General features: G+C 39.2%; 2 protein-coding genes across 2 annotated transcripts in view; one reads left to right on the top strand and one right to left on the bottom strand.

The window, feature by feature from the left end:
* ctnna2 (catenin (cadherin-associated protein), alpha 2) overlaps positions 1-12,271 on the bottom strand; it is a 343,745-nt gene that overhangs the window by 135,980 nt on the left and 195,494 nt on the right. The gene's annotated exons all lie outside the window — the stretch shown is intronic.
* On the top strand, positions 5,701-10,305 carry lrrtm1 (leucine rich repeat transmembrane neuronal 1). The gene has a single exon (XM_023282364.3). It carries the CDS (start codon positions 6,979-6,981, stop codon positions 8,554-8,556), a length of 1,578 nt encoding a protein of 525 aa, XP_023138132.1. The 5' UTR covers positions 5,701-6,978; the 3' UTR covers positions 8,557-10,305.

Raw genomic sequence — 12,271 nt, 5'->3', positions numbered from 1 at the left:
AAAACTGTTTTGTTGCAAAAACTATCCAAGAACAACAAGTAAAACAATCACCTGAGTTACTAAGGACATACAGTTAAGATGTTGATTTAAATTTTACATGCTTGGTTGCAGAAAATACTTTAACAAAACTAGAAAAGCACTCTGAAAGTGCAGTATTCCACCAAGGCTGCTCATTCTTTTTATCATTTCCGACAGATAAGTCCGCAGTGGTTGATTTGTAGTAAAATCGCAATCATGTGATCATCAGCAGGCAGCTGATGTTGTGTTCACTTGTTGTCATCGTTACAGTGATGCCGTGCTGTTATCAACGATGCAGAAATCGTAGATCCAGACTATAAGCTGCATCATTGGTAAAATCTAATCAATTGGTCCTTGTGTCATTCCTGAACTTCCCTGAAAATTTCATCCAAATCTGTTAGTCTGTTTTTGAGTAATGTTGCACACAGACAGACAGACAAACCAGCGCTGATCATCACATAACTCTGCCGTGTTCCTTGGCAGAGTAACTAGCAAGTCCAGACGAACGTCACCATAAACTGAAGCCTTTCATCCACACCTGCTAGGTTTCTTTTCCAAAGATATATGTAGGACAGCATGCTGAGGGATCTTATTTCCAGATCTTTTACTTACTAAAGGCAAAACCGCCAGCTGTGCGGCATCACAGGGAGACATAAAATGTTGTTTTTATGCATAACAATACATACTAACACCTGAGGTTTTGAAATCTTCATGGTTTTCTTATTGACAAGATCAAATAGTCTTAATGTAAGACATGACATATTCGAAAATCAAAAACAGAATATTACTGACAAAATATCTCTGAACAAAATTTGTGTTAAAAGTGCAGCATCATTATCATCCACTAATTGGTTGCTGGCACAGCAATCATCCAAAACATTTTTTTTCTTTTTCTTTTTTTTTTTTTTTTTTTACAAAAAAGGCACCACTAGTGCCTGTGAGAGACAATAATGTAATATAATGAAACTTTTATTGTTTTGTTTGTTGTTTACTGTCATGCTTTAAGCTAAAATAAATTAAAAAGTTAGGTAATTTTTTGTTTAAAAAAAAAAAGCTTATTCACCATCACTTTGTAATATGATCTTATTGTATCATTGTGTTTATGTGTGTGTATGTGTTTCATGCCCAAATACACGGTCGCACTTTCACTCACTGTCGTGCTGACCTCAACTCAAGCAAAGAGCCAAAGCTCTCACAGTAAAGTCTTAAACTGATGGTGTGGACACTCTCATCTCCTGTTCGCTGTGTCAAGTCATTACAGTGCACCATGTCATTAGCTGATGGTGTAGTCATCCATTACAGCTAAGAGGGGATATAGCAGAGGTGAAGCTGAGATGATTCAAACTTCAAGATGTCCAGATCAAGTGAAGGACAGTTTTTCTTTCCTTTTTCTTTGCCACTCAATGTATCGCTGTTGCTGTCAAAACTTCAGTGATCGTGGTCAAAATCTAATATCTCATGCAAAATGAATTACTGGATTAGAAAATTGCAACTTTGCAAGTATTGTGTCCTGGCCCTTCTTTCACATTACACCAACTTCCCTTTGAAAGAATGACATACTGACTGTATGGCCTAAAAAAAGCATATCAGTTTTATTAATTAAAGCAATAAAATAATTTATAAAAGGATATCAACTGAAAAAAAATGTTGTCATATCTTATCTAAGACATACACTACCGCTCAAAAGTTTGGGGTCACTTAGAAATGTCCTTATTTTTGAAGGAAAATATTTTTTTTCAATGAAGATAACATTAAATTAATCAGAAAACAGTCTAGACATTGTTAATGTGGTAAATGATGATTCTAGCTGGAAACAGCTGAGTTTTAATGGAATATCTCCATAGGGGTACAGAGGAACATTTCCAGCAACCATCACTCCTGTGTTCTAATGCTACATTGTGTTAGCTAATGGTGTTGAAAGGCTAACTGATGATTAGAAAACCTTTGTGCAATTATGTTAGCACATGAATAAAAGTGTGAGTTTTCATGGAAAACATGAAATTGCCTGGGTGACCCCAAACTTTTGAATGGTAGTGTAGATTTTTGTTTTATTTTTCTTAGCTGTAGTTCAACCAAAAGTGACTTCAGTGGTTTTGACATAGATGTTAACAACTTGAATTTGCCTCTAAAAAGACATTTAGGCTGTGTGTGAACATTCATTCAAGCTTATTAGTACACTGCCAACTTGTCTGTACATTTGTGCCATTTATTGTTTGAAAATACAGATTTTCTCCTTCTTCTCGCCTGCATTGCTTTTGTGTGTGTATGTTTGACAAGTAGCATAGGTGTTACATCACTTAATGTCATGTTCTGACTGGCTGTCTTGTAGGTGTTGGTCATAACGTCAGTCAGAGTTCAACAATTTGATCTCAAATTTCTGACCCTGTCTTAATTTTGCAACAAGCTTTCTGTGGTGACTAAAGCCACGACAGCCTTCACTGTCTCACAGTTTTAGATTGATTGCCACAGATTGACCATGTTTCTCTCACAACGCATCTCAGACAGCCCAAAATCACACAGCGTGACGGGGAAATTGAGTATTGCGTAGCCTCTGGTGGCATACTGAGTTAGGCTGTGGAATGCCAGACAGCAAAGTACAGGGCTGTTAGGCAGTTATGGTTCCTTGGTATAATTATTGTAATCACACACACACAGTCAAACTCCCAGCCAATTTTAAAGGTAGCCTCTGCTCAACTACAGACATCCAGATAATGTAAACCCACTATGTTCACATACTGCAACATCTCTGTCCAGTCCGGTGAAAGATCAGCTTCATGTTGACCATAATTAACCTTTTACCTTCATTTTCTGTGCAAGGGGTTCATTTTCTATCAGTATAGTAGCCCTACTGTGAAACCAAGCTTTGCTAACTTCTAGACGTCCAGCTATTTAAACATGTATGGGGAGATTTAAACTCTAAATAGCTAAGCATAGTATCCTTACAAGACACTCTCTGGGAAGTCTGAACACAGATTTACTCTCTGTAGGAACGTATGCCCAGCAAAGAAGTTAACAAAACTGGAAGAATGTTGGGAAAATAATAAACAAGTTAAAGTGTTGGACATATTGATGGAATGCAGTAAATAAAAATACATCTTGCTACAAGTGGATACATTTTAAATATCATTTTTTCAGTCTGAAACCTCTTTAGTGTTCACTGTTTCACCCTTGCCTCGTGCTAGACTGCATACACCCACTAGATGTCCTCAGTCTCTCTTCCTGGTTCTAGCCACATGACTCCCACACCCACTTCACCTGTTCCAAATCCACCAATCAGTTTCATTGTATTTATACTTGCCATCGTGACATTTTTCTTAGCCAAACTGATTCTTACATGTGTTATCTTAGTTCCCAGCTGTTTTATGTTTGTTGTCTGGTTTATGGTTGTTTCTGTTACATACCTGCCTGATTGCTGCCGACCTGCCCGTATGCATCTACTTTGCAATTTTAAAATAAATCACCAAAACTGCTCCTGCCTGGTTCTGTCTATGCTCTGCTTCCTGCACTCCTAACAAACTGTGACAATCACAACGCATTTGGTACTAAACTGGCACAGCTGCGACTTTCTTATGTAAGCCAAAGGGACATCTGTAGATATACTCAAGAGATTAGGATACAGACAGCAACAGAAATCCACACTCAAACTTTAGCCTTTGATTAATTCCTTTACACTAAAGTGCAGGTTTACATGACAGACAACTATTTAAATTGTTGGTTGTGTTAACTGGCAGAGCAGGCTTGTGCTGTTGTTGCAGTAATGGATTATACCACTGGGAGGGGACTGTTTTGTTTGATGAGATGCTCTTTAAACCATTTAATCTACCCTGCTATCTGCAGAATTGCAAAGCAAAACACTTCAGTTTTGTTTTCATTTACTGTCTGTAAGCTATGGTTAGTAATTGCAGAAAACTAAAGTAGAACTTGTGGAAATTGCTCAATTAGGAATGCTAATGCCACACCAAAAGCTCCAGCACAAATAGTCTTTTCCTAGTATTTTTTGTTTGAATATACAGTATATTTGACTCTATATACGTGTTACACAGCCAGGATTTTGAAGGCAGCATGAGTGATTTTTTGAACAAATGAGCAAGGAAGAAGTTCTGTCAGTGAACATACAGTCAACTCAGAGAGGAAAATAAGGTCAAATGATTAGAAAGTTGTATGATATGAGGAATGCAAGATGCAGTCACATCACATTGTCTTTGAAAATTAATGGGAGAATGACGACAAGCCCAGTAGTTATTTCAGAGAAGTACAAAGACAACAGCGAACCTTCTGAGAAGAATACTTATGTTATAGCTTTATGCTAATATTATGTGGCAAGCAATTACATCTGTATTCAGAATGGACAACCGAGCCATAACTGGCAATGACATAGAATGCCTGGCTACGAGACTGTTTGATTAAATGAAGAATGTCATACTCAGGTCCTGAATCATTAAACTCTATCTTTTATTGTTGGCAAGGCTAAACAAGGACCATCAATAGACTGAGACTGATTCACTACATGAAGTCATGTATGAAACATTAAATGTTAATGTACTGATCATAATGATCAGTACATTTAAACAGCATCATCCATCAAATTTATGTGTGGTATGTTATGTGGATATGGTCATTAACGTCATACAATTAACATCATATGCATGTATATATATGTATATATGTATATATATATATGTGTGTGTGTGTGTGTGTGTGTGTGTGTGTGTGTGTGTGTGTGTGTGTGTGTGTGCACATGCATTTATGCACTACTGTTCAAACTTGATATGTCCTTAGAAATGTCCTTATTTTTGAAAGAAAAGCATCTCTTTTCAATGAAGATAACATTAGATTAATCAGAAACACAGTGTAGACATCGTTGATGTAGTGAAAGACTATTGTAGCTGGAAATGGCTGACTTTTAATGGAATATCTACATAGAGGTACAGAGGAATATGTCCAGGCTAATTGATGATTAGAAAACTCTTGTGCAATTATGTTAGGACATGAATAAAAGTGTGAGTTTTCATGGAAAAACATGAAATTGTCTGTATGACCCAGTGCAGTGTATGTTATATAGCTTTGTTGAGCATGCAAGAGGTCAGTAAAGCCACAAAGTTCAAACCAAAGGACATTGTTCTCTTCAGAAAACAGCGCTACTCACCAGGCCTTTTTATTTTACTCATCTATGTTACCATGTAATGCATATATATATATATATATATATATATATATATATATATATATATATATATATATATATATATATATATATATATATATATATATATATATATATATATATATATATATATATATGGAGAACTGGCTGGTGTGTGTCTTTGCATTAATGTTGTTGCACTGTCGTATGTGTCCTCATCTGATCATTAATCTGCATATGCTCTGGTTTAGGGGTGGAACGGATACAGGATGTCCTTTTCTACATTGCACATTTCAACTCTGAAATCAGAAAACTGCATTCTGATAGCTACGTCAAAAAAGGCCCCTTTCATTACAGTCAGTCGGTGAGGGAGGGAGAAGGAGAGAGAGAGAGAGAGAGAGAGAGAGAGAGAGAGAGAGAGAGTGTAGGAGAGAGGGAGAGGGTGATGGAGGGGTGGGAGTGGGGGGGGTTCATTAAAGCTCCTGGTTTAAGCCCAGCCCATTCTGGATATGTAAATGTCTGAGGCACAGAGAAAAACACAGCAAGAGAAAAGCAAGGAGGGAGGATGCGAGAGAGAGCGAGGAGGAGGAGGAGGGGAGCAGCATGAACAAGTGAGTGAGCGATCAAGGGAAAGAGAGCAAGAGAGTGAGAGAAAGAGAGCGAGCACTCTGAATTGTGAGTGGCTTACGACACTCAGTGAACAGAAGGTGCTTCTGCATGCGCTGTCAGTGTACTGGTCTGCTGCAAGGGATTGCGCGCTCCTTTGCTTCCCACATTTACCGCCCCTGCCTGCCTACCAGCACCAGCCTTCAGCAGCCTCTTCCAGCTGGCTGAGAAAACACCCGGAGAGCAAGGGAGTGAACGAAACCTGCAAGCCACAGGGGATGCGAGCTGCTTCTTCACCGGCATGAGCCACAGAGATGACAAGGAATTCGGTTACACAAGAAAACAGTGAACAGGGTTCACCTCTTTAAATCCTGTTTTTTTTCCTTGCATCCGCCACTGAAAGCATGATTAACCGCTCGAATGGATTTAAAGCTTACAAGTCTGTGATTTCTTCCAGAGATGGACGATAATACATTTTGACAGATTTGCTGAAACTTAAACAGGGAGGGGAGGAGAGCAGAGACTGATATTTAAAAAGATCCTTTCTTGGTCTTTTTTTTTTTTTTTTCTTTCTGTGGTTGTCTCTTCTTCCCTCTGATCATTGCAGCAGAGGACTGCGGAGGAGCAAAAGAGACAGAGCTCATGCATGCAGACAGGGGAACTTGCACTTCCTACCATCTCGCTGAAAGCTACTTGGATTCCTTCTCTTTCTGGCTCTTTCACTTGAAGAGAACTAAGACATTGTAAGCCTGCCAAGGATCTGGTGTCCACTGAAAAGAGGGAAGGGAGGGGGGGAGAATTTGTACCACAGTGGGGTCTTTTTTAGATTCGCACATAATTAGTGTTGGGGCACAAAGCAAGATGCTGAATGGAGATTGTCAGCTTTTGGATAGGGGTGAGTAGGAATCTTTCCGAATAAGATCGATCAGTGAGGACAGTTTTATTTCTCATCCCCTCTTCTCTCCACGCATCGCTTCATATCTAATATAAGCAAAGAGACTCGCTCTTTTTTCTTTGCACTTTCGACAAGGATTCCCTTGAATTGAATAACGAAAAATATATTATCACTGCCTGCGGCTAAAATACAAGGACAGAACGAGGCAGATTATTAAATTAATTAAATATGATGTGATAAATATTGTCTGATAGGTGCAAAAACAATATCCAGCGTGGTTCAATGGACATTTTCTCCCTGACATCCCTGGATATTTATGCTAATGGATTTCCTTCTAATTGGACTGTACTTAAAGTGGCCACTGAAGAAGCCCCCTGGGTTGATACTGTGTTCATTGGGCATTTTTCTCCGAACTGTTCCCCTGGCAGAGGGGGTTTGTCCAAGGCTGTGCCGCTGCGACAGCAAGCTGCTGTACTGCGAAGGGCTCAACCTCACAGACATTCCCCGCAATCTGAGCAGTGCCATGGGCCTGTCCATGAGAGAGAACAACTTGACCGAGCTGCGTGAAGGCCAACTGGCTGGTCTGTCACAGCTCACCTGGCTCTACCTAGATCACAACAACATTGACATTGTAGAGGAGGGTGCATTTGACAGGCTAAGACGGGTCAAGGAATTAGACCTGAGCAGCAACCGGATTGAAAGTCTGCCAAATGGTACCTTCAGGCCCCTCCCAAACCTGCGCATCCTGGACCTGTCATACAACAGGCTGCAGGCACTTGAGCCCGACCTGTTTCATGGCCTTAGAAAGCTCACCAATTTGCATTTGCGCTACAATGCTCTCAAATTTGTGCCAGTGCGGATTTTTCAAGACTGCAGGAGCATGCAGTTTCTGGACTTGGGTTACAACCAATTGCAGAGCTTAGCACGCAACTCATTTGCTGGCCTCTTCAAGTTGACTGAGTTGCATCTTGAGCACAACGAGCTGGCTAAAGTCAACCTAGCCCACTTTCCTCGCCTCATCTCTTTACGTACTCTGTACATGCACAACAATCATGCCACGATTGTTGTCAATACCCTGGACTGGACATGGCATTATCTAGAGAAGATTGACCTGTCAGCCAATGAAATTGAGTACATTGAGCCACATGTTTTTGAGAGCGCACCCAACCTCAAGGTGCTGATGCTAGACTCCAATCGTTTGATCTCTGTGGACCAGCGCATCCTGGATTCATGGTCATCTCTGGACAGCATTACCCTGGCAGGGAATGACTGGGAGTGCAGTCGCAACGTGTGTGCCTTGGCCTCTTGGCTGAGTGCCTTCAGAGGCCAGCGTGACAATTCCCTGCTGTGCTCAAGCCCTGATACTGCACAGGGCGAGGATGTGTTGGATGCTGTCTATGCTTTTCAGCTCTGTGAGGATCCCCCAAAAGAGGTAACCACAGCAGGCCTGTATGCCTCCACAAGGGATCTGGCCCAGGGTGGCTCTGTGTTCCTGGGCCCTTTTACTCCCAACCCTTATGAGGGTGAAGGCAGTGAGGTGGTCACCAGCTCTTTCACTGTCACAGCGGGCCACGATGACGTGGAGAGCACCATGCAGATCCACAAGGTGGTGACTGGCACCATGGCACTCATCTTTTCCTTTCTCATCGTAGTGCTCATGCTGTATGTGGCATGGAAGTGCTTTCCAGCTGGAATAAGGCAACTGAGGCAGTGCTTCAGCAGTCAACGCCGTAAGCAGAAGCAAAAGCAAAGCATGCAGCAGATGGCTGCAATTTCAACACCGGAGTACTACGTTGACTATAAACCGAACCACATTGAGGGAGCTTTGGTAATCATCAATGAATATGGCTCTTGCACTTGCCAACAACAACCTTCTCGGGAATGTGAGGTGTGACCCTGCTTTTTTGAGTAAGTCTTTACCTGTGATTATCTGGATATACAGTAAATCCCTTTTTGGATACACTGGGGAGGGGGATATTGTGGGACAGAAGGAATAATTGGATCCTTTGGATGCTTTTTACACAGCATCTCACTGTGATGAGGAGGAAATGTGCTTTATGTGGCTGCCTATTTTGTTGTGGATTTACTGCTACTGCTATCTACTGCTGATCTGAAGTCACAGGGCATAATGGGCATCTGACTCTTGGACCTGTTGATGTTTCACAGAAACACAGAGAGGAATACATTGTGAGCACTGAGGCTTTTCTCTCATGGATGGATATTTGAGCTTTAACGTGTCTTTCTACTTCAGGACATTTAGTTATTGTTTAAAAACAAACTGGGGACACACAAAGAAGAAAGAAAAAGGAAAAAAAAAACAAACCATTTGTATTATGGTACACACAATATTTGACAAGCATTTAAAATATTAAAAACATGTTTAAGTTTAATTAAAAATGTAAAAATAAAAGTCTGTGTAAAATATGTTAAAAGAAGAAGTGCAAGTGTGGACAAAAAATGAAAAAAGATAATGTATTTCTTTTGTAAACTACAAAAAAATGTTTAAATAAATGAATTGATATTCACAGTAAACTCATTTGTATGTGAGAAGGCTGTCAGAGAGGATGAATGACAACAGACACAGTCTTTGCGCTCGTGGACTGGAGAGCCATGACTCTGCAGTGTATCGAACCAAAAAAAAAGAAGAAAAAAAATGAGATGAAAGACGAAAAAAATAAATTAATAAATTAAAGGGGCAGAGGGAAATCTGCATCTCATCTCCAATGTAAAATTCATGGTCTGAATTTTAAAATCTCTTCTCTGTTTTAATCACATTTGTTGTTTTATCATTCATTGTGTTGGTTCGCTATCAGTGTAGTTTATTTGCCCTTCCCCATTGCCTATCTGTGAATAGATTCAAATGATCTATTTTATTCTCATTAGTTAGCATATTTTCATTTTATTATGCCACTATTTGTGTACCATCCAAGTAAAGAAAGCAGAGTGTGAAAGATCTAAAGCTATGCCTCTCATTGCTTCTCACTCTTTGGCTGTCACTGAGGAATGCTGCCTCCTGTTAATGAATCAAGCACACAGAAGTCAACAATCATCTAAACTGTGCATACTTCAATCCAAATGCAATTCAAGTAGTATCAGAACCACTGAAAAGAAAATATTCACCAGCTTCATGGAAGATTTGCACATACAATATTCGCCACTGTGTTTTCATGTGATGTAAAATGTTTGTTGAATACATGGCCATTTAGAGGTGTATATATCCTTTTCCTCTGGTGTTCATTGTGTAAATTAGTGCACTGACAGATGTTATGTTTCCTGGGCCCTTTGACATGAGCAGTATGTTGTGTGAGAGGGAGATGGAGGATCACATCGACTGCAGAAAGAGGGAACAGACTGCTCTCTAGTGTGCATATTCTCATACTGTGGCTGAATTGAACCTATTGTGCACCATGTTCTGCAAATTTCCACAGCAGGGGCAACAATGATATAGTGAATTTGCAGCAGCTTTTTATGAAAAAAGATCAATGCATCAATTTGCATCATTTCTTTTGTATTATTTTGCGATAAATTAAGATAATGTTTACAACTTGTAAGTCAGCAGGAATAAAAATGTTTTAAGAACTCATTGACAATCATGACGTAATCAGTTCCAATATATTCATTAAATCTTCAAATCCTTCAGTAACATTTGAAGTATAGCTGGCGTTCTTTGAACAATATGCAACAAAGGATCTGGAAAACGGGTAAGACTTGATTGGTTCTTATAGGTTAGAGATGGTTTGGTGTGTTTCAACTTTGTGGACTAGATACAGAGCCTGGGGGAAAGCCCACACAGAGAAGAAGTGGAATGGATTTAAGGTCCTTTAGGCAATAATGTGTCTGAAAAAAATTGTTTTGCAGGGGCTGAGGATTAATATTCCCTGAACTTCATCTCATTAGTTCTGACATGAAATATGTTTTAAATGAAAATTCCAGCGATTGCTAAACTGGGCACATATTTTTGACAGTGTTTTGGGGAAATATTCCAGGGATTGGACACATTAATTTATTAAAAGTTGTGCTGTAATCACAAGATTACCAAACGCTGGAGGGACTGACGGAGTGAGCCACAGGATGTTCATATTAAATTACCTTCTTTTCCTCCCACAGCTCATAGGATTTCTCTCAGGTAAAATCCCATAACTTACTAATCATCCTTGTTAATGTGAAAGATATGCTGAGAAATCAGTGTTTTGTAAAAAATTCAAATAAATTTTCTTACTATATCCTTTAACAAATACAAGTGTCAGTAAACACACAGTTGCTACTTGGGATAAATATAACTTGAGACCATTATTATATTATTTAATTCCAACTTCCATCAAAAGCTGTTTTAAAAACTATACCTTATCCGCAAATTTGTACGTTATTTTCAGCTCCCAAAAATGGCATTGAACGACAATAATAATCTGGACCTGACCTCAGTAAAACAACACTGTATTAATCAATAACATCAAACCAATGTCTGAGGATATGTCTCATATAGGATGGAAATAAAGGTGTGAGCAAATTTTCAAAAATTACATTTTGTTGTCAAAATAAACCAAAATGGCCAATAATGTACCTTGACCTTTTTGCCTATTAACTGGTTGATTAATCCTCTGCAGTTTCTCCAGTTGTGAACGAAAGGAAAAACACAATTAATACTTTATTTTATTATTATTATTTTTACCTGAGGCCTTTGGCTACAATTTTAAAGAAATCAAACACATTTTATAGTTTGTGTGTGTGTGTGTGTGTGTGTGTGTTTTGGGAAACAAATAAAAAGCTATAAATTAAAATGATGCTTTCCTTTTTACAATTAAACTAAACTATCACCTTTCTTGTATCTTATAGTACTACATTTATACATTTGTTTTATATAGTACAACCAGTAAAAGGAAAACTGTGGCAGGGTTAACTCTAGGGAACAAGTCAGTTAACAGCCTGCATGTAGCACTAAAGTAACTAAAGTAGCAAACTGCAGTTATTTTTTAAGAAGGTATGTTTTCAGGAGTGAAAATGGCTTAACGTTGATCCCATGTAGGATTTATGATCCATTTCTTATTTATGGTAGCAAAGGTGTCCCACTTTAAGACTCAATGTAGCTGTTAATCATAACCTGTCAAATCATGCGAATGCAAATGACTGCTGTAAGTAAGGCAGGGCATCGTGATGGGGACAGATTTATTTTACCCTCCTCATCCTCACATCCTGTCCAGAAATTTTACCCCCTCTAAGTCCCAGCATCTTAAACATCCAACGGCAGGGTAAATTTGAGGTTGTGAGGCTTCATTTGTGTAAATATTGGATGCTGCCTGGTACAGAGGCCAGACTGGCACGATTATTGATTTCATTTCACTCCTTTCTTAAACAAGCCACCAGGGCAAAATGTGATGGAGAATGGCTCTGAATATTTTAAAAGCTTCAAGTCCTCCAGGCTGACGTTAAACTACTTTGGACTTGTCTCTATCCCTATTCACCTTTACCTTCATTCTCCCTCTCCCTCTCTCCTTCACTCTTTCTGTAAGCCACGGTATACGTAGAGAAAAAAACATCAATTTGTCTAACTGACAACAGATCAAATCTCAGCTTGACCTGAGCTTTGGGTGATAATTCCCCGACGGGAGATA

Source organism: Amphiprion ocellaris, chromosome 4, assembly GCF_022539595.1.
Source record: "Amphiprion ocellaris isolate individual 3 ecotype Okinawa chromosome 4, ASM2253959v1, whole genome shotgun sequence".
Classification (NCBI taxonomy): Eukaryota; Metazoa; Chordata; class Actinopteri; family Pomacentridae; genus Amphiprion; species Amphiprion ocellaris.
The sequence above is the reverse complement of the archived record's forward strand: the minus strand, read 5'-3'. Positions and strand labels throughout refer to the sequence as shown.

Coding starts and splice junctions, on each gene's coding strand:
- lrrtm1 (XM_023282364.3), top strand. CDS start 6,979: ATGCTAATGGATTTCCTTCTAATTGGACTGTACTTAAAGTGGCCACTG.